General features: G+C 31.6%; 1 protein-coding gene across 2 annotated transcripts in view; it reads right to left on the bottom strand.

The window, feature by feature from the left end:
* Positions 1–4,344: 4,344 nt before the first annotated feature.
* LOC130897805 (uncharacterized) overlaps positions 4,345–24,511 on the bottom strand; it is an 82,261-nt gene continuing 62,094 nt past the window's right edge. For both annotated transcript variants that reach the window (XM_057806718.1, XM_057806717.1), the window contains exons 2-5: positions 22,330–22,458; positions 18,925–19,047; positions 10,073–10,345; positions 4,345–4,622 (exon numbers count right to left, since the gene is read on the bottom strand). In XM_057806718.1, coding sequence (XP_057662701.1) covers positions 4,435–4,622; positions 10,073–10,345; positions 18,925–19,047; positions 22,330–22,384 — 639 coding nt within the window. In that variant the 5' untranslated portion in view covers positions 22,385–22,458 and the 3' untranslated portion in view covers positions 4,345–4,434. The remainder of the gene's footprint in view (positions 4,623–10,072; positions 10,346–18,924; positions 19,048–22,329; positions 22,459–24,511) is intronic.

Raw genomic sequence — 24,511 nt, 5'->3', positions numbered from 1 at the left:
TCATTTGTGCTTCTATGATCGGCAATATTTTTTCTCTTAGGTTTTTCTTTTTTGCATTGCTACAGTTTCCTTCATTTCTAAACTGCTTCACTAACGTGCCCAATGGTGTTTTACATCTTGCAACTTCATAAATGCAGGATGCCGTAATACGTCCATAAGGAGTTGATGCTACAACTTGTTATAACTTTGGTTACTTGTGGCATTACAAGCTTCTCGACAGATTTCTTCACTCATGTGGCTTTTCGCATATTCCAGGAAAGCAACTGTAGTGCTGCTTCCTTCTGATATAAAGCCCATCAGAAGCTGGTGTACACCTAATTTATTACAGGATGTATGCTTTATAAAATCCTTTAATATAATGCAACTTAAATTTTTGTTCTTGGTAGTAGAAACAAAATATTGCAGAAAGTTACCAGAGGTTGGAACTGGCAACATGCTAGGTTTTATTTTGCGAAGCTCCTCCAATGTTACATGTTTACTTTGGTTGCCTACTCCCAATAATTTTGGTTTAGTCCAATAACAGGCCACTTCAATAATTGTAGCTTCCTCAATACGTCTATGCACCCACATAATAAACAACATGCTTGTAACTACATAAAAAACTTGACATTAGTAAAATAAAGATTTATAAAAGTAATTTTCTCTTGTATACCTAAAGACGCTGCACAATCATCACATGCTGATTCAATAATGCTCTTTCTTACTAATCTCGAGGGACTTATTCTGCCTTTTACAATACAGAAAGCACTTTCGTTTTAATTGGACGTATCAAATGGCAGCAACCTCATAGGTGCTTCGACTAGGAACTGAAAGATAATACAAATGTTTCAACATCGAGACCTTTAATCAAAACATAACCTTCAAAGCTGTCATCTTTATGACTACATTTTAATAAAGTTCAAGCAAACAAATGTGATAATGACTTATGAATTACTATAAGAAAGTCTAATTAGTAGTACTTACGTATATACTTTTGCTCCACGTATTTCGTCGAAGTAAATAATTGATTATTAGCAAAGAACGTAGCAACCATGAATGCATCTACCTTAGGTAGATTACCCCATCTTGCTTCGATAAATCTTATTCCGGCAATCATTGCAATTAGAATAGTATTATAAGTAAGAATAGTAATATAATCGCACTAAACAACCAATTACCTCCACTCACAACAACAGAATGGCGTTTGAAAGGGGACACGCGGCGGCCACGTTTCAGTATTTACTTACTTTCTACGTCACAACTGAAGTAACCAATAGAAACATGTTTTCTGTTACGTGTTATTCAAATTATCACCAATTTATATTTGCAATTTACAATATTTTAAGTTATAATATACACTTCAACCTAAATTCATGCATAAGAAATGTCTAAAACACTTATGCATCTTCATAAATTTAGTAAGCTTTTGAATTAGAAGAAGACGGAGGTATTATGTAAAAATAAAACTGGAATAAATCAAAACTATATCATAATAGCTTATCAGAAACAGATAGTTTGTTGTATAGTGAGAAAAAAATATATTTTGTCTTTCAAACTGAGTGGTAAAATTACAACACTACATAGTAAATTTACTGAGTATCCTCATGATACATATTTGATTTAAAATTACAAAATTATGTAGTAAAACAACTAATCAAATTTTCTAGTATCTCTTAGTAAATTTTATAAAATGTTTTATGATGTTTTCAAACTAAATAGAATTATTTTGCTTAGTGAATTTACTAAATTATTTTGCGCTAAAAGCAGAGATGTGCAAAATTGGTTATAAAATGTATTTAAATGTAAAATGGAAATACTTTTTGTATTTTGTTATTTCAAATACAAAATAGTTTTTCATTTTATATTTAAAATACTAAATGCAAAAAAAGTAATTTCATTATACATTCACACATACACAACCAGCTATTGCAGTTTGTTTATTTATATACACCTATGGTCTATGTCAAGACAAAGATTATGTAACAAAAAATATCAAATTTGATTAGGAAATACAATTAACATGTTACTCACTTTTATATAATTAAAAAAAATTGTAGTTGAAATTAGACTTCCTTTTAATGTTTTAGAACATTTCTTGCAAACAGCCGATATATTATTACTCTCACTTCCAACATAATTTTTATATCTATAAAACAATGCTTCAATATCAATGGTAAAGAATTTTATATTTTGCAGGTATATCTATCTATAAACATAGGTAATTGTTTATAAATTGGATTTGGTGGGTAGAGGGTAGCTAATGAAAAATAAAATAATCACATGAGATATAATCATTCATTTTATGTACTTATATATTTTCAAGTTTAATTTACTAAGAAGGTGGTTACCAAATAATTTAATTAGTAGGTTAGGTTAGGTCACCGGTTAACCGAATTTATGATCAACTTGCAAACAAACTAGGAACAGTTTAACAATTATTTGGTTCTTTTTTTGGTTTCGTTATCATTTTATCGGAAAACAAGATAAATTTATCAAAAGTGTAAAAACAGATCATTCGTTCGTTTGGTTCGACGCATTCGGCAACCTAAGCGGCCTGCATAGATTCTTTGATGTTTTTGATGTTTACAAAAGTTAGTTAAAAGTATTTTGCATTTTGCAAATACAAAATATGTCCTAAAAGGTACTTCAAATAAAAAATAAAATGCTTTGTTAGAAAAAAGTATTTAAACACAAAATAGCAATAGGTATTTTGCATTTTGAATACTGTTATTTTTAAAATGTTACATCTCTGGTTAAAACTTTCTACACGTTGTTGGTAAGATTACCGAAGAAATATTTAACCAATATATAACGTTGCCTCCTTGAAATGAAACACCTGGTTGAGATTCATTATATCGGATTTGTCATTCTGAAGCCCTCCAAACAAGTGTACTGCGTGATTCATAAACCAGCCCAATTTCGGTTTCATAGTAATTCCAATAAAAAAACCCGATTCACCATTTTTCTTATCCCCAACATACTTAGTACGAGAGTCTTGCACTGCTTATTGCAGTATTTACATCTTTTTCATCGATATGCTGCTTTTTAAAGTCATTGGTCTCTTGAAACTTTCTATTGATTTACGAAACAGAAGTTTTAGTCACTTTTAATTAAATGAATCCTTTATAATAACAAAATAATAATCCCAGAATAGATCTGTTGAAATATGATATTACACTCTTGGGATTTTGAAACTGCTTTAATTAATAATTGAATAAAGCATTATTCAAATTTCGGTAGCATTGATAAAACATTGTGCCAAAATCTTGTTTGTTATTATTTTAACAAAATAATATTTTTTGTATATTAAAGAAGGGTGTACAATATATTTAGTCATGTGATTTGATATCTATTTTAAATATTCCAATTTTGTGGCCAAATTTGTATATGTATCTTCAAAATCGGCTACATTTGATAGAAAAATATTTGGTTAGCGCTTTTCATTATGATAACTTTGATTATTATACACAGTGTTTTCCATTTGTAACACATTTCATAATATCTAATGCCAAAATCTAATTGCTAACATTTTACTTTACTTTATTTATGGATTAATTAATGTCTCTTTATTGAGTAGATATGTCGAAATGTGTTTTCTTTGAAATACTGTATATATTTAATAAACGCTATTAATTGTATATACGTTTTTTTATCAATTTTTATTCAACTGTATAAATATAATTAAGTTATTTATATGAAATTTCTAATAAAGTGATTGTTTTTACTTTTTCATTTATTTTCCTTTTCAATTTAAGGTCCTATCCAAGGCCCTTACCAGAAGTATAACAAAAATATCTTATAACACCTTTTCCCCAGTTTTAATCCATGAGTATTTCTGACTTATGATTGTGATTTGAAGTTCTAATCATCATGGCCGTAAATTCAGATTTTTGATTGGGGGACGGGGTAAATTTAAAATATGGCAATAATATGTTATAATAAAATAAAATATCTTAATATCATAGTTTCAAATCAATAAGCAGCATCGAAAAAAATTGTAGCATGAAAGGAAGCAAAAATAACTTGTTGATTGTGACAATATAACTCATAAATAAAAATATTTATATTCTAATGCAAAGAGGCATTAGAAGTATGACATGTTGTATCATCTTGTTGAAACCATGTCGTACGAATATAGGCTTCAAATTGTTGCAGTTGCAGAAAGAAAAAATCCCTTGACATAACTATGCATCGTTGAGAATTTACAGTGACAGATTGCCCCTGTTGGTTTTGAAAGAAATAGGATCCGATAATTCCGTGCGCTGATATGGCCGCTCAAACGGTTACTTTCGGCAAATACAAACAATTATTTCGTTCCTCCGTATTTTAAAAAAGGGTATTCATTATTTAATAATAAATAAGATATAGGAAAAAATGGTTTTATTAATATAATATACTTATTTTAAATTAAATCTAATTAGTCTATTTGTACATGTATGAATATAATCCAGTCAATTACACATATATAATTATTAACAATAAATACGAAGCAAGCGAATATTCCGGTCTTAAAATAATTGATAAAGAGGTAGAGATACGTGGTAGAACTTGATTCTGCTCAGCTTGATCAATTGATTTATGTTTGTGTACTGTCGCAGTAGTCAAATTGAACACATCGGGTATATCGATATAAGCTGGATCTTCTGCAAAAGAACAATACATGAAAATGTGAGGACAAAATATAGAATGATAGTCTGAGTTGATTGTGCTTATTGAGTACAAATATTCATTTTCAGAATAAAACTGAATAATTATAAAAATAATAAAATAATTTGATATTTGCTCCAATCGAATCCCTAGCTAACCACCGCATCATACACTATACAGTACATCAAAAAAATTGAGTGTTTCCTCGAAGTCTCAATTCTCTGTAATTGTTTTTTATTTTTTTCACTGAATATTGAATCTACGTGCATTGTATAGAATCATGTTCATACGTCTTGTCGAGTTCTATCATCAGCTCTAAATATAATCTTAATTTTGATAAAATGGAATTGCTCTGAGATATTTCTGAGGCAAACATTCAAACGTTTTCTGTTTTCTTTTGAGCGAAAAAGATTACATTTGAAAGTGGATAGATACAAGGTTGAATTAAGAATAGTAAGTATTAACTTGTGATACATTTTTGGTCTCAGCCCAATCGCAAAAAAATTCAAAATATCCCAAAGGTTGGAAGATGTTTCATTTAAAAAATTATCAATTTCTCAACTAGACGATTATCCATCTTTTATGGATAATTTTTGTAACAATACATAGTTGCTTATAATAATTTGAAGTAAAATATCCCTAGAAAAATTCGAATGTTTCCACTAATATTTACCCACATATTATATTCTCATATAACGAGGATGGTCATAGAAGTATTTGGCCTGACCTAGAAATGGCGGTAGTTGCTTGAAAAATACCACTGTATTAGAAAGTACATAATCTATACACTATAAGTTATGTTTCAAGTTTGAAGACGCCACGTTATTTAGTATTTGTTTGGTAACCATCAATAGTGAACGTTTTCAGTAAATTTGTAAACATGGAAAAATTGATCATCGTTACGTGATACAATATTTTATTTGAAAAGTCTGAGCCCAACCAATATAAAAGCTGAACTATATTCTACTCTAGGTGAAACTGCTACTTCGTTATCAAAAATAAAATATTGGATAACAGAGTTTAAACGAGGCCTTATGACCTGCGAAGGCCAGCATTTCAATGGTCGACCAATTGAAATGAAGACTCCAGAAATGTTAAGACAATCCACAAAACGGTACTGGATGATCGTCGACTGAAAGTGCGCGAGCTAGCAGGCATAGTAGGTATTTCAAAATGTGGGATACATCGCTTTAACTGAAAATTTGGACATGAGAAAGCTGTGAGCAAGATGTTTACCGAGTTTGCTCATCGTGAAGATGTTTCCATCCGAATTTTTGCGCCATGGATAAACCGTGGGTCCATCACTTTACACCCGAAATAAAAGAACAATCAAAACAATGGACTGAAAAGGGAGAACCGGCTCTAAAAAAGGCAAAGACCGTTCCATTTGTAGGTTATGGCGTCGGTTTTCTGGGATACGTGTAAGATAATTTTGCACATTGACTATCTTGAAAAGGGAAACAATATCAACGGTAAGTTGCCAATTTATTTCAACGTTTGAGAAAAGAAATCAAGCAAAAACGGTCGCATTTGGCTAAGAAGATGGTGTTGTTTCATTAAGACAAAGCACATATCCGGTATGGCAATAGCCAAAATTAATGAATTATAGTTTGAATGGTTACCTCATGCACCCTATTAACCAGATTTAACGAGAAAAAATGGCTTGTTTTTCAAAGATTTTCTAATAATGAAGAGGTGATATCGGTAGTTGATGGCTATTTTTAGGAGCTTGATGATTCTTATTGTAAAAAGAGTATCGAACTTATTGATCATCACTGAGGAAAGTGTATGGAGCTAAAAGGAGATGACGTTGAAAACTAAATATATTTTTTTTCCTAAATTGTTTTACTTCCTTTATTAACCCAGCTACTTTGTGGACTATCCTTGTATAACAATCTTTATGGATTAATAGTCATCATTTAAATTTTGCACATTGGTGAAGCAATTTCAAGGTAATGCGTGAAAATAATGTTCCATGAAATTTACGGGAATGGAGTAATTTCGAGCATATTATATATATATTATATCATGACAGAAACATGAAGAAAAAGAGGTAGTACAGAGTTCACAACTATTTACTAAGAGTCATGGACACAAAGAATAAATTATTTCTTAATTGCAACGTAATCTTCTGTTAACTTTACAGGTTTCGTTTGCTCCTCAAATAATTAAATTTTTAATGAGTGTCACGCTTAATAGTTGTAATTATTGTGCATGTAGCAGGGAAATTTTTCACTACATAAAATAGATTCTTCAATAAAACTTATACTTGTTTGAAAAATATCCGACCGCCTGAGTAAAGATGCGGATGACAATAAAGCAGATGACTTGTTAAATCGATGGCTTCAGCTTTCAGGCGTAAATTCAGCGAAAGTATTATATTAATTTTTATAATGTATGATATATATCATCGTCCATATTGTTGAAGAATCCCGACTCTACGGTTATTTTTATAACGGCTGTCGCTCGTGTTTTGTAATTGTTTCAAACGCTAAGCTCGATTTCGTCTAGATTTAAAATGGATAACGGGAAAAAAATCGAATCACTGAAAGGTGCAGAAGATTAGCTGACGTGGAAGGATCGTGTTATAAACGTGCTGGAGTTGTATGGTGCGGTCGGAATCGTTGAAAGTACCAGGAAAAAGAGTGAGTTTTTTTCTAAAATGCCAAGTAAAATAGAAAAGGCAGAGCTCGAAGAGTATAACAATTCTGCACAAGCATAAATAATTTCTCAGTGCGTCAGCGACGATCTTCACCAGCGAATTTCAGGTAGGCTGTCAGCTAAGGAAGCATGGGAAATTCAGTATAGAATGAGATGATACCGAAGATGTCCCATTCTTTTTATTTTGTTTGAAAAATCAACATCTACGTCATCTTATTAACACTCGATAACACCATAAATCGTATCTGTCTGGTTTTGTTTGGATTTGAACATGAAAATCACATCATATATATCAATGTTAACTATGGATTTCAGTAAAAGTTTGGTTTCTGTTTTTCATTTCTATAATTACAATACCCAGCGAAATTTGTATTTTCTCTTTTTCCACTTTTTCCGGCGTGGTTAGCAGACAAAGTAACATTCCACTAAATCATGTCGACCACTTATTTTTCTTTATAATTCAATTAACGAGACAGACAGTTAGTCTTATTTAGATTTTAGCTTAATTTTCTGATAATAAACACTATCACTACACCAACATCACAATTACACTGTCTGTCGCGCGTTTCGACGATCAAATTATCGTCTTCAGAGAATGAAGGTGAACTGCTAATAATATATATATACAAAATTTTTCATTCATACTCAAAATACAAGCTGAAACAACAAAGAATATATAGGACTCTTAGAAGGAAGTTTCATTCCGGGTGTTCAGGTTTGTAACAATGTAAATTTTGGAAAATATGTTAAAGAATAAGTTTATCTACAGCTGGTCATTTTTTGTTGGCCAATGCATCTTATGAAAACAGACTTATTGAAAAAATAACTACATCCAGGACCAAAAAGACCGAACCTTTTATGTAACTCGATAAAATTGTAATTCGAGTTATATCTTCAACTATCACATAATCTTTAAATTACTAAGAGAGTATTGACAAATAATGACAGTTCTTACTTCTGTTAATTGAATATGATTAACAATTTGACGAAATTCTATTAGTCATGTCAAAAGTTACGTCAAAATTAAATCATTGCATCGCTTTATTTGGGCGCAAGTAGGAGACGGCAAGCTGTTAAAACGACATTTGTTTGTACTAACATTAATTTTGTCATTTTATGAATTTATATCTTGAGTTCTGTATGTTTCATGTACAAGATGATTACTACAACTATTACAAGTGCTTCTGATAAAGTAGATGTGCGTAGCAGTGTTCCTCATAACTTATAAATTGAAGAGGAATCTAAATGCCGCATACAAGAATTTTATGAATTGTCAGTCAACAAAAAAATCACTTATTTATTGTTATTAGTACTATTCGATACTCACATAAACTACAGAGTAATTTATTTGAAAAAAACTGATAAAATATTGTATAAGCATTTTTATTCACTCTGTATCATATTCAATGAATATTAACAAAACTAATTTTCGCTACTAATCGAATGCTTTGGATGCAGCTGATCTCCATTCTTGAATTTCTCTTAAATTGTACATTCTAACTTTTTGAATACCACGTAGAACACATCACAATCGTATATTATTGTAATGGGGATATCTGATTCAAAATATGCAATAAAATATAGAGTGTTTCATTTAAAAAATGTAACTATGATTTGGCACAGCATTCTAGAACACGAGAAACTGAACGGCTGCCATATACAATAGCTTGTAGCGTGAAAAGAAGAAAGAGGAAGAAGAACATAAAAATAGGAATCGTGCTCAAAAGGAAGAAGCAGATGAAAAGAGAGGAAATCACCAAAGGATCGTCAACAACCAAATTTCCACCTGTCATCAAAATGGTATGTCATATTTGTGTTAAAATTATAAAAAACAATGGGGTCACTTGCGATTCTCTTAGGAAGTTACTTCACCAATCGTGCATCTCACCAATTCACAGATAACATATTCCAGACTCTGATGATAACGATTCCTCTCTGTGTCACATATGTTATAAAGAAGAATCCGAGAGTGACAATGAAAGTATAGAAGAAGAAGAATAAGAGAAGGAAAAATGCAATTAATGGAAATGGAAAGAGTTAACTAATCGAAGGATTATGTTGATAGAATAATAGAAATTGAGTAGTCAAATCGAAGGAGAGTGTAAATATCATAGAAGAAGTGGAATAAGGGGCCAAACAATCGAATAGTGATGTAGGTAGAAGAGGGGACATACAATCTCGAAGGACAAAGGAGGCACTGAACTTAATCACACTAATTAATCACCCTGTAGAAGATTACAACGGAGTGCTTATAGTCAATATAGCTGTCACCAAAACTGATTGTTATTGTGAACGATTAAAATGCGCTGGTGTCAGAAAAGGTGAGAACTAGGTTGAAAAAACTAAATAATTAAGAGGTATGTGCAAGTTGGTCAAGAATGGGAAAAAATTTGAAATATTTGATATCTAGCTAAATTCAGCATCTGGGTAGTGTTAGGGGAGTGGTAAGGGATGGGCAATGAATAAGTGACTTACTGAAATTCCAGACGATGGCCCAGTGTGTAAGTGATATGGATTAACAGATTAACATACAAATTTAAATTTAAAGTTCGATTGTTAAAGTCAAAATAATAAATGAATAATTCATTCACTTTTATGTGTCGATCGAAATGATTGCTAGATATAATAGAAATAAAAGACCGGTCAGATAGCGACTAATACTATATGAGGTACACAGAGTAAAGTCAATAATATTGGAAAGCATAAGCACGAAGAAGTCCAGTACTTATACTATTATGAATTTGGAAGGAACCATCAAAATAATCAAAATTTGAATGAATCTTACCCATGCATCTTCTGATCTTATATGGTTTGTGACCTGGTTTACAGGTGCAACTTTTGTGAATACAAGCAATTTTTGCTTGGCATTCTGCACCACAATAACATTGATGATCATGTTCGCATTGGTCGTGTAAATCTCGATTTTTTACACACTGTCCTTGGTGCAAGTGGTGGAATGGTTTACAAGCACATTGATTCTTTTTTGTACACATACTGCGTGGACCTAATAGCTCATGGCACTCCTGTTTTTTGGAACAGCGTATTGCTGGAGACGGTACTGAAAAAAATGTAAAAGTTAGAATACAAAGGAGAGGAAGAAGTATTTTTAAAAAATATTGTAATCACTTCCAAAATCGATTAAGTTTATTTTATTACACTATCATAGTGAGTGACCCTGAGCTACCTGATAGTATTAAAAAACTAATTGTACAGGGTTTTCAAAGTATAACGGATTCACAAGCGATATACATTATAAATAAATAATTAATTCTTTTGAAGACCCTGTTATTATTTAGTGTAAGCTATAGATACGTATTATAACGGGTTCTTTGTGGAAATATTACAGGGATTGTGTTATAAGCTACTGTTTCCTTGTTAGAATATTTTGCATGTGGAAGAATCTCATCATTAATGGAATCTTACATTACTATAACGAGATCGCACATTACATACACAATATATTCTCGATAAATTTATTCATAAGCAACATCAAACACATAGTATATTCTGCCTTTCACACTATAAGTAAAATCTAAAATTCTGTTATTGCAATGTCTTTAAAAAAATCTATTAATGATATGATTGTTTGGAACGATGTCTTCATAGACGTGACAAATCACCGTAGGGGACGCTCAATATTCTACTCTGGGGCCAGATCTATGGAATGGTCTATATGATAGTCTGCTTTTGGCGCGCTACTCGTTGCTTACGCCGATCATGTGATAGTTGTGATCACCGTACAATCTGCAAAACTACCGCAGTTAAAATTGAACCAGAAAATGAGACGTGTATGGGGATGGTTAGGTTAGGTTAGGTTAGGATGACAAACCACAGACTTCTACTCGTTAATGAAAAAACTTAACTGATAATTCTCACAAGGAAACTGCCAACTGAGATCGGGACAGAAGAAATCGAGTCCAGATGAGAAGTAGAAGTAGATACTTAGATCCGAAGATTTCTTCCTAGAAAAACGCTCCTAGACAGGGAACGTAGCGACGATATAAGGCAAAAATGCAGAGTGGAAAATATTGACGAATAGGTACTGAGCAGAAAGCGCGAATGGGACGAGCACATAAGTAGAATGAGCGAGGAAAGAATAGTAAGAATAGCACGAGATGTATGGGAAGGCCACGAAAAAGATGGAGTGATAATCTTACCATCAATTGAGGTAATAGGCATGCTGCGAAGAATGAACAGGCAATCTGCCTAAAATGGAGTAGGAAGAAGAAGAAGATCATAGATTTAAAAAGGCGTTTATCCAAAAGTAGTTCAACTATAGAAAACAGTTGCGATTTCTTTTTGTACAAAACTTATCACGGTGAAGGTTTTAGAATGTAATCTTACTGGTTTTTTCGAATGTTGTTCGACAAATAACAAAAGCGTATTCATGTGGAAATGGCTTCTCTCTAAAAATGTTAATGTTTAGCAAAATAGATATAGGAGATACCTTGAGTTGAATGGTCTGTTTGCTTTTGATAAAGTGAAGGTAGGCGCTGTAAAACAAGTAATAATAGTTGAAATTATTCCAAAATCATATTAATAGTGTTAACAAGGATTATTGAGCAAAATCAGCGTGTTAATGATAACCAATTAAAAATATATTGGCATGATGATACATAAAAAATTGGAATTTTGAAGAGCAGCTTCTAACAGAGTGGCTGGGTTTCGAAATCCATTATTTGCGTATCATCAGAAGTAGGTTAGAAGTATTCCTGAATTACTGCCTTACTTGTTAAGTTTCCAGTTTAGGTTTGAGAACCATATTAGTTAGTTGGAACTTTATGGTACTAAGAATGCTCATAAGTACTTTAATGAATTACAAAATAACTTAAAAACTCAAGTTGAAGACATGAGTTCAGATAATATTGAATGTAGAATAGAAGCAGTAATCAGGCGAAAAGATTACTTAGAAGATAATCTTACTTCCCCGGCAAAAGATTCTTCCTTAGGAAGTGATATTCGGCCTCAGTTAAAGTATATAAATAACTGGTACTCAGATGGGGTGAACAATAATAATATATAATATTAAATTGGACGCCACCAGCTTTGAACGAACGACGTTAAAAATGTATAAGTAAAAGCTGGAAAAGCTGGAAACACCTTTTCAAATAAATTAATGATAAGAATCAAACAAACTAAAATTAACCCCGTACACGATTATCCAAAGAAACGGGAACTCAGATGGAAATTATTGGGGAACAGGTAGAAAGAACAGATTTGATTAAAAAGCAGCTTATGCTTTTGTTCTATTTGTTCTCTAATAAATAGAAAATACGAATTTACATGAAAACTATTATATTTGTTTAAAACAAAAGAAAATAAATAAAAATAATTTGAATTTTTGTGAGCAATATGATAAAAAAAGATTTGAGTGAATAAAAAAGATTATCACCACAAATTTATTGATTTACTTGGTATTAAATAAATTTATTGATACTTTGATATGAATACTGGAGTGTAGATAGGTAGAGGACGATTTAGAATACATTCCGAGGTTTTATTGAATCTCTTGATTGAAGTGGTAGATCGATAACAAATTAATTTCTTGAAAAGCTCCAATGTTAGAAGTAATAAATCCGAAGTGACTTTTGTGCCACAATACGTGAAAAAAGGAATATCAAAAATGATTGAAGAAAAACGTTACAAGCCGATTGGCGTGTCACAACATGAAAACACTCGACGAAACAAATAGCGGAGAGTATAACAGATTTTTTTATTCAAGGAAACGGTTACTCATGCAGTTTGGAAGTCAAGTTATATTTGCAGCGAAGTACTTTTGAATATAAGTTTCTCCAGTCACTGTTCATTGAATATAAGGTATAATGCGACTATTTGAAAACGAATTTCAGGAGATGATTTCGCATTATTTTTTTATTATTGTTCTTTAGTGGCATCAACCTCAATATTTTAATTAAAAGTTATTATCTGATAGTTGACTTTGTAATGTTTATGTATTTAAGTCGAGTGATTACAGAATTACATAGTTACAGTGTCTATCAAGAGTGAAGTCGTATTTATTATTAATTCAATTTGTAATTTTGTCATCTTGGTAATTTAACAGTCAACCACGCAATTTTTGTTTGTTATTAAATGTTGGAGATGCTGATATAATCTGTGTTTGTTTATCCAAGAGTTCATTGTCGGTTTATTTTGTGTGATTGGTGTAGAGAAATGCATTTTGTTTTGAAACAGGCCTTCTTTTTTCTTAGTTGCTATATAATATATTTTGCCCATTTTTTTTTCGCATTTTCTTGTTGGACAAAATTTAAAAAAAACCCAAGTGGAAAATATAGAATTGGAACATCGCAATGCGACGTTGAATCTTCATACTGAACTGTTTACAATAACACTCGAAATTACAGTAACCCGCATTACCTGTCCCTATCTTTGTTAAATTATTTTTTCTGTATATTAAAAATTAATATCAATGGCTCCTTCTCTACTTTATCTATATTCTATAATGTGTTTAGCACTTTAATAAACAAAAAAACAGATGTTCGGGTAAAATTATGATTTACCAATTCTGAGGATAAATGAAACATGTAATAAACAAGACTTTGATTCAACATATATGAAGAGCACCCTCCTGCCAATAAAACGATTAGGAGGACTGTTTACGTTTCGCCCCTGATCAAATTACTGCGGCAGTGGAAAGCCTTTTAATAATTCAATTGGTGAGTAGATTAAAGAGAGATCATAACATAGTTTATCGTCACATCAATTACGTTAATTACGGTTCGCTGTTCTAAACAAGTGTCTTGCAGATTAATAATAGTGAGTTCTCTCGATAGTCTAGTTAATCTATTATGTCTAGCATTCCGTAAGGGTTTGTTTAGTTATAATGCATTGATTGGAAGGATATTTGTTAAAAACTATTGAAACATTTACGACTTGTAGAATATTCAGAAGAACTCAACCTGAACATGGAAATTTTCAAATATGAATCGATAAAATACTAGTTGGACTATTTTATTATGAATCAATTGAGAAGAAATTATCTATTCATCTTTTAGTTTCCACAGTTTATTCATTGAGGGCAATTATGTATATTTTGAGAAACCACGAAACTGGAGTTAGAGCTGAAAACTTGTCAATGCTACTATCCTTAAGTAGCAAGCTTTGACTGTATTTAAGTCGCTGCTATCACAGAGAAAATAGTGATACATATGATTTACCATCGACATATGAATTTATCGATAGAACATGTGTGCTCTATTCACTATGATGTCAAGTTCAGTTCAAATGAACAACGTCTTGAACGGTTACAAAGCGTATTTGGTGATGAAAATTATAACGTTTCGTTAGTATAGGAAACTTATGATGAGGCAGATATAGTTTGGTGATGAGGCACGTGATTCAGTTACTGTTGGAAGCGCTGAGAGAGTGAGACGAATTATCAAAAAAGATCTAAGCGATTGAGGCAACTTGGTATTGAAGCCGCAGCAGTCTTCTGTGACAATTTTCACTTGTTGCGTGCAATGTTTAATTCTAGCGAACGTTACGTTATTTTCAAAATAGTAACAGGTATCCAAGCATACTAGTAGATTCACCAACTACAACAATAACGAAAATGTTAAGTTTTATCAACAGCTTTCTTTTCAGTGTATAGAATTAGTTGTAGTAAATAGAGCTCTAAGATCAACATGTACAACACAAAATTTTCTTAAGACAGTCAATATTCACGGGTTGTATTACGATAAAATATTGTAACACATTGCACAACAGACATTTGAATTTTTTCATGAAAATAATAGTATTTGCAAATCCACTCTATTTGTCTGATTCGGCCCTTTGCTTTCTGTCTTTTTAAACTTAAACAAACATTTACGTTGTTGACGTTCTAAGACAGAAACTTTTTGAGAGTATTTGAAAAGATGTTTAGCTTCAATCTTTTAAGATGAGGAGGTTTCGGTTACAAAGTGCATTGATGTAGGTGATGATTACTTTAAAGATAAATAATATAATTTGTATCTCAATCTCTTTATATAGCGCCACCCTGGTATATATACAAATCATATGGAAGCTTATACAAGAATAACATACGAGATGTGTTCATTTTTAAACTTTTCTTGCATAACATGTAGTTTGAAATAGCATGGCCCTAATTTAAAAAAACAATTAAAATTACTGAGTTTAATATAGGTGGTTATACTACCATATATAAGTAATTATTGTAATATAAAAAAAGTTTTTGGCTCTGATGGTCAATTCCGAAGTGAACGGCGGCAGTCAAAGTGTTATTTTGTAATATCAAACATTACAAGTTATATTTCGTTCATTGTTACTAAACATAAGTGAAATTTGTTCTTTCAATATCTTTGAAAAAAAGTGTCGCTTGCCATAGGACTCAACTTCAACTTTTGGTCATTATCTTGTGACAATGTCTTTGACGAATACGTCATCGATGATAAGTAATTGTGGGCAGTCAGCAACTTATGCCGACTTCCCATGATGCAACTGTGTTGAGACAAAGGCTGCAAACTTGATCTTGATAGTTGATCTTGCAACGGGCTGGCAACCTCGGAAACGTGTAACAGCGGGGAACCACACACGAGGTGACGTGAATGAAACTAGTTTGCAATCGGTTGTACGTGACCATGATTCCGCAGTCGCAGTTGCGTTGCAGGTGTTGTTTCATTTGATTATTACATGTTTATTTTATTATTTTCAATATGAATATTCAAGATTTAATCCCAAATTTTTGGGAGAAGTGAGAAATAGTTTTTTATTGACATGCGATAAAAAGTTATAAACGTTCTATCTGTCTGAGACAGTTCTTGTGCTGCTACGAATATTTTGACTCTGTATGGATGGATCCAATATTCTCTTTGTAGCCTGCGTTTCTGCGGTATTGATAATAATTAATGATGTCTTCCTTATCTGACTCTAAATACTTTGAAAAATTACGTTTCACGTTTGCGTTCAAAAGTTTTATTTTGATTGCAAAACTGTTGCAAGATCAACTGGTTTGCAACATTTCTTTCAAAACAGTTGCAACGTGGGCGGTCGACCTAAAAGTTCACGTTTATACATAATGATTTCAAAAATAAGAAATCAGATGGAAACTTTTGAATTGCATCGTATAAATCCTCATATTAAAAATGTTAGAAAGGCGCGTTAATACTTTTGTTTCTTGTATATAAATATGTTTCGGAGATGTTAAAACTGGATAAAAATGTGAAATGAATATGCTTAATTTTATAGAGATCTGTTAACTAGTGCCATATTGAATGCTTCACAAAGACATGGTATTTACGTTGGATTGCATACGGAAGTAAGCTTTACATACTTATAAATAGACATACACATCTAATATTATTTGTTCTATTCTACCTTGCTACGAGAGTTTATTTGGAAATTCCTGGCATATTATATGAACATTTCCAAAAGTTATTTTCAAATGTGTAAAATTTTTGGAAGTAGATATCTTGAAAAATTTATTCTATTTAAAGTGACTGAAAAAATACGAACCGGTGAATCCGTTTATCAAAAATGGTTTTTGTTCAATTTGAGATAGTACATTTTAAAACTTTACATATCGTACAGTGAAAAAATCTGTCTTCAAAGGTGCAAGATCAAAACAAATTCAATATTCACTAAGAATTGATACAAGCATATAAATAATCTTCACTACGAACAGTATCAAGATGGGGGTTGCTACAGAAGTGGTCAGACAAGTCTCTTATACGCTGCGTGTTAAGTATATGCATCAACGCCATAACATATATAACACAAATATTTCTCCAGCATGCCCGATTAAGCAACAGAGATTTAATAGATTTTTATGCATCTTAATATAAAGGGAGTTGATGCAAAAAATTCAGGAGTGAGTAGATGACGTGAGAATAATGTTGTCATAGGCAAAAAAAACTCTTATGCGAGTTATCAACGTTCAAAGTTGCAAAATTAGAACTTATAATTCTACACTACTATCTGAAGGCCAGAGGTGGCTCATTCCCAATGGTTAAGAATACGGCCAGGGACAAACTGTACAATCCAAAGATAGCAGAAATGATTTTCAATCCAAATCAGTGGAATTGTCAACTGAACTTTGACGAACAAGGTATACTATAGAAAGTCATTAAATCTGATTTTTAATGAAAGAAATAAGTGGTTAGTGGAAATTTAGCATTGTTGAATCCATAATCTAATTAGTAACTATTTGTCAATAAAAATGTAAAATAAACAAATTTTTCTAGATCCTAGCATTGCCCAATCTTAACGAATAAATCATTTACTATACAGAAAATGGAGGGAAGAAATATTTTCAAATTAGCAACTTCGTTGCTTGTGTTCATATTATACAAAGAGGACTGTATATATGGAGTAAATTCAATTTTAGCGTTATTAAAATATGTGAAAGAAACCTGAAACAGGTCGATTATTATTGTTAAATAAAGAAAAATACCACCCTTACAAAGTTCACTTATTTCAGGAGATAAATGAAGATGATCCTGATATAATTCAAAAATTCTGTGAATTGATTATGGATAGACTGAACGCAGATTTAGAGTTCATAAACAAAATAGTTTTTTCTGATAATGCGACTCCTAAAAAGTGAACGTTTGGGCTGGTATCATTAACAATAAAATCATTGGCCCTTATTTTTTGAGGGCACAGTTTATGTGTACGTACATTACAAAGACACACATTTAAGATTATCAGTGATACCTGAAGAAACGCTCGTAATTATCATAAGGTATATTTTTAACATTAAATACTTAAGTACACAGTATAAAATGGCGTCCACGCTGCTATCCGCAGGAATCTCGTTGCGAGCCCGCAACGATTTCGCTACGCGTGCGCGGCGTGATCGTTGCGCGCTCGCCCTGTTTTGAAGAAGCTCGCAATCGCTAGTATGATAAGGCCCTAACAGCAACCTCATGTAAGTGCTAGCTCAGCGGCTGCAGAGAAAAGGAATATCATCTCAGATGAATTTTATGCTGTGTGCTGCTTTTTAGAGCATATTTAAGAGAAATTAAAAGAAACTTTGTTATGAACAAAATAAAAAGAAGCGAACAGCTATAATTGTACAATGGACTATTATATAATAGGAATGGAAATATTACAGTAATCTTTCAATTTCATTTCCTTCAGAAAACTTTCTATTAACAAATTTTAAGTAATTCTATGAAACTAATCGGGATATTTGATTGATTTTACAAGATTGTTGAGGTCACTATAAATTCCGTTATGTTGTAAACTTTTTACTTGATCATTGGGTATTACATGAATATATATTAATATATTCAATAGCTAACAGGTGATACATGTACTACCATTGCATTTTTTCTTTATCACAGCTCTTGAATAAAATAAATGACTTTTGAAGAAAATAACACGATAGTGAACTTACCTGAAGTCCAAGAGGTGGATGTACCTGGTTTATGGATAAACGAAATTACGGTTTTGTTAAATATTTTTATCTACTTATTACAACTGATAAGAAATACATTTAGTACCAAGGCCAATAGTATATAAAATTTGTATATTTAGTTTTCTTATGGTACGTGGACTGTATTAACTTGAAACTTAGAGGGTTAGAAACTTTTGTGTGCAAGTTAAATCTTATGTCGACCACATTGAATTAGTTTATCATATCAATTTCGAACATAAATAAATTAAAAAAATACTTACGTTCAATACAACTGTCGTACCACACCGAAAAATTCTCTCTGCACACACATGTTTGGTTTCTACAATAAGTGTCTATAGTTCCACAATCTTCAGTTGATAAACAAGCTCCATGGAGTGGAGAACCTTAAAAAATGGTGAAGTATATGAATTTATTTTATGTATTCCAGAACTAATTTATATCGCTACAATTTATCATAGTGACAGGTGATCACCAAAATACGCAATGGGAATAGAAATTAAAAATAAACTGTATGAGAGAATCGATAGAGAATACAATCCCTCTAGCTCTATGAAATCTCTGCAGTAATCATAGTTGAACATGTCAGATTCTAATGGGAAATAAGACAAGCACTCATAGCAGGAGTCATTAAATTTTAGCTCAACCACTTTCTGATAATATTAACATAAATTTATAAGCACGGAATTGCAAAAAAAGACTTTTAACATCATTAAATCACAAAATTAAGAAACTTAAACAACGGCGGTTTGAGTGATTTTTCAATAAAACGGTGAGTTCACCATAAAAAATATGTTTTCTTTCAACATTATGTCTGCACACTTCAGCAAGTCTTCATGTTCTTCAAATCAGTCGTAAAATTATCTTTTGGTAGTTTCGCAAAATAGGAAATTATTTCTGCTAACATCTTATCATTCGTCTGAATTCGCATTCCACAATGTCATTTTTTCAAGTATTCGAACAAAAAGTAAACGTTAATGAAGATGGCGGGAGAGGCAATAAATTGTCATATAGTTCAGCTATTTATTCTGTAACAATGCCGGACAAACAGGCAAGTGCAGTGTCGTGGTGGAGCAAACTCCTAATTAACTGTGGTAGTTGTTTTTAAGTTCGTCATCAAAATGTATCACAATTACCTTTCTCATAAATAATCCATATATCCTGGAAATAATATAAATAATATAGACATTACCTTATTTTTCGACCCTATTTTCATTTTTGGGGTATAAATGTGTAGCGAAGTCTTATCTACCGTGATACTTAGTCGATAAAATAGATTCAGATTAGGTTTGAAATTATTCCATCATTTGAACTTTTAATGTGATTGAGCTTTTGATCAGCATTAAGCAATCGCAGCAACAACCTCACAGAAAATTTTTTCATATATACTTTTAATGTGATCTATTGCATAAACCTGTTCAAATGAAATATTTCCGAAACTTTTCCTCGGTTTCTAATTGATTTGTTATGTAATAAAAAATTAAATTAATTTTTGAAATAAATTTCTTAAGGAAGAGACTCCTAGAAAACGGAAGATTACTTGAAATTGATTCAACGTTGGCATGAGATAAAACTCTTGGATAGTTTTATTTTGAGTCCTCAACTCTCAACATCATTTGAAATTACATATATCTTAATATTTTACAAACAGAGGACCTAGTGGAGAGATGGAGAGATTTTGTATCGATAAATTTATAAATTAATAGTGCTTTTATTTGGAGGTACAGGAAAACCAGCAATAGAGCTTAGAAAAACGTAGTTTTTGCATTATCACACAATTATGAAGAAAATGAGAAAATAATAATAGGCATGGATTATGAGGGTTGCTACTTAAGTTTTGAGATATTGTGACACGATGAAACATCGCTTAATTTGACATTCACTCAAAAAAAGTTCGTGTCAGTTCGAAAAAAGAAATGCTGAGAAAATTCAATCGCGGTGCTTCAAAAGACGCCTATAAGATCATGACAGGCGACGAGTGATGGATCTAAGCATATGAATCCGAAACTAAACAACAATCGACTGTATGGGTCTTTCAAGACGAGCCAAATCCAAAAAAAGTTGTTCGCGCACGAAGCACTTCGAATTAAATGGCCACTTGTTTTACGGAATAATACGATTACCGTTCCATTAGAGCAGGGTAGGAAAGTTAATTGTGAATGGTAAACAAGCATTTGTTTTCCAGAATAGTTTGAAGAAATCAAAGGAAACAATCACAGAAGACGAATCATTTTCCAGCGATCTCTCACACACCAGTTCAAACAAAAACGTTTTTGAACAGTCAAAACAACTAATTTATGAGTCATGTGCCGCACAGTTCTTGTTTGGCACCCAATGATTTCTTCTTATTTTTCGACACCTGAAGAAGCAGTTGATGCGTTCAAATGACATGTTATGGAGGTGTCTCAATCAGAATGGAAAAAATACTTCGACAATAAGTTAAAACGCATGCAAAAGTGTATTGATTTCAATCGAGAGTATCTTGAGCCACATCCAATTATAAATATTTGTTTCCATTTGCCTATCTCAAACCTCAAGTAGCATCCCTCGTATGGTATAATATAAATATTTAAAAATAAATAAATACAGTGCGATCGAATTGATAGGTATATAATGAAATAAATACAATAGTTCAGTAAGCAAAATCAGCTACTTACTTGTATTGACATCAATCAATCATCTCTACAACTTTTTTGATTAATTTTTCTTATGTCCAGATCATTGATTAAATATTCAATATTTTTGATACACCTTATCTTTTCCCATTTCTTTTCAATACCTTATTTTTCATTCCAATTCCACTATATTCACAAGAAATAGTGAAAGATTGGAAACTCATATAGGTATGCTAGTTCTCGATCATGCCTCAGCTTTGAGTGTTTTTTGAGTGGTATAGGTCTGGTTAGTTAACACTGATATTCACTTACTACGTTTATTTACTAAACTGTCTAAGACAGAATTTAAAGAATTTACTTGAAGCACTGAGAGTTATAAAATATTTAGATAAGAAATTCGATGTTAAAGTCTATTGGCAAAAGAGTGGAGAATAGAAAACCCTTCACGTCTGTAAAACAAAAGCAATGGAAGCACATATTTTTGAAAAGTAATTGTTTTAAGAGGGTTTGCTAAATGTCATCACCACACTCATATTGAGTACTTTTTGCTTTTCTTTTCCATACATACTTATATTTATCAAAAACGTCTAATTTAAGGACATTCACCACTTTATTGTTGTTCCTCTGATAACCATGCTTACAGTTTACAGGGCGTATTATCTATCTGGTATCAAATAATTTTTTCCTACAGAAAAAGATCAGGAAGAATCAACGGCAACTTTAGTTAACTGATTTAAAAATGACAGCAACGTAGTACAAAATACACAACAATCAGAACTATTCCTAGAGTAAAATTTTGATTGATTTATTTACAAAATAGTAAAAGTATTAAATCTATACAGTTGCAAAAACACAGGATAAAAATAAACAATTAAATTCGATCACATCATTCAAAAAAAAATTATTAGAGCAGAAAGAAATATATACTTTTAATGAACTTGAAGTGGCATCTGATTCTTGAAATAGATCACGAGTTTATTGATCGTTTTGTATTGAAGGTTATTGACATCTCTATCAATTCGATCGTAAAATTATCACACAATTATCAGTTACCTGCATTTTTCTGAACCAATATACAAGTAAAAAAAATCGATAGCCGTAGAAACATTCTCTCTTTTGCAAGAAGTTGATAAATCGCCTTAATGAACGATCATATCCTGTAGAGTTTTTGTGCTGCAGTAACTGAAAAGAAAATAAATTGTATACTAAAAATTGTGAATGATAATAGTTAAAAAAATGATACTTGTACAGATTTCATTATTCCAAAATTCTATTATGGTGGAAGGCTGTCGAGGTTTTTCTATATTTAAAATCCACAAACCAATTTTTTCATTAGTAATCCAAGAAATGATTTATTGTGAAAAAATGAAGAAATAAATCCAAAATAACAATATTTTGCATTTTTATATTTTCCAATGTTCTTTATCGTTTCTGTGAAGCAATGTTAATAGTATAATTCTAAATATAATTTCAAAGAATTATTGTCGAACAAACGCTATGCATTGTTATCAACGCAATTCTACAAAACTTTTGGTCATTTTTGACACATTTACTTGGTAACTATAACAGCCTGGTGGATGGAAATCTACAATTTTCAGTATTCTATTCCTAATAAAATAAACTCATGAAAATAGAAGTTGTGGAAATAGTACTGCTGGATCAAAATCAAAACATTTCGCTGACACCTTCGACAGCAGGAATTAATACCAATAAATGTACAACTGTGCGGTTAATATTCATAATCTTAGATAAATAGTTCGTGCTAGGTTGTATAAATATTAATCCCATCGCTTTCATTCACAGTCTACGCTCTTAAGTTCAACTACATGGTTTTATAGTCATTCCGTGATCGATATCATTCTTCCAAGAGTAATGAATTTGATTTTTTTTTCTACCACTATTTCTTTGACTTGTTTTTGAGTTTTCACATACCATTAATAAATTGAACGCTGTATTGTGAACAGCATAAGACTCTAAATGCACAAAGTTGTGAAAAAATACATAATATATTATAATTTATGTTTATGGAAATACAACGTGATGCAACATTGATTCCTTTGACCAAAATACAGGAAAAGATTGCATAATCAGATGGTATCAGCCAGAGTACAGTAAAATATATTATCAACTTAACGTAGTAAGAAAACTTTATTGCTTCTCGTATATTGAAGCTTTCTTATTTACAATTGTTAACTGATATTTGAACGTTCTTCACTTTTTAATATCGAAAAATAAATATATTTATCTATACTCTTTCCAGAATAATGGAAATTTCTCTATGAAGTGTACATGAAATTCTACTATCATATATGCCTCAATCAAAGTGGTATTAGATAAGGCATAAGTACCATGGACAATCCTCAATTTATGAAAATTGAAAATTCTGTCAGCCGGAAATGAATTATGTTCTCAAGATTCCTGAGATTGGGATCAGATCCATATTTTTCCTTTTTTCCTTCCTCGGTGAATATTTCAATTTTAGAAACCCATACCCATAATTTGGAACAAATACTCAGTTGCCAATTATACTCTAAAATTCAACTCGGCTTTAGAGTTTAGATAGTTAAAAGTATCAGTACCTTCTCTATATAATCATACTCCTCGCATTACATCCTCTATAGCTAACTGCACAAGCTCTTCATCTGCTGGTTGAAAACGAAATTTTTAATTTTTATTAAGCGGGTCAAATAAATTCAATATTAACTTGTGTGAAATGTAAAAGATATGAAAAGAAATAGGTCTTCAACAAATTGGCAATTGACTTTACTACCAGTTGGAGTATACGCGTACGAAAGTTGATTTACATTTATTTGTATTGTATTTATTTATATAATATTTACATTTACAAATCATCAAATCAGAATTATAATTTTTTTCTAGATAAGAAGTGAGAAATTTTGAGAAAATTTAATAAATAATTATTGCCTCAAATCTATACAATCTCCTCTAAAGACTATATAAATATTTGGTAATTATCTAGAAATCATCCCCCACCCCCTATCGGCTTGGGGTTGTGGGAGGTGTTAGAGGGAGGTAATTACAATATATGGAAGGTTGAATTAGCTGTCGGTCATTGTCTTTAGGTTAGGTTAGGTTACGGTAGGGTAGGTTAGGTTAGGTTAGGTTACGGTAGGGTAGGTTAGATTAGGTGAGGTTCTTCTCAAGAATACTGTATATAACATCTTTCCATGCTCTTTTAACACCCCCGCCACTTCCTTTGATCCTTTTTAACCCT

This window comes from Diorhabda carinulata, chromosome 9 (assembly GCF_026250575.1).
Source record: "Diorhabda carinulata isolate Delta chromosome 9, icDioCari1.1, whole genome shotgun sequence".
NCBI classification, from domain to species: Eukaryota; Metazoa; Arthropoda; class Insecta; order Coleoptera; family Chrysomelidae; genus Diorhabda; species Diorhabda carinulata.
This window is presented reverse-complemented; position numbering and strand designations above follow the sequence as displayed.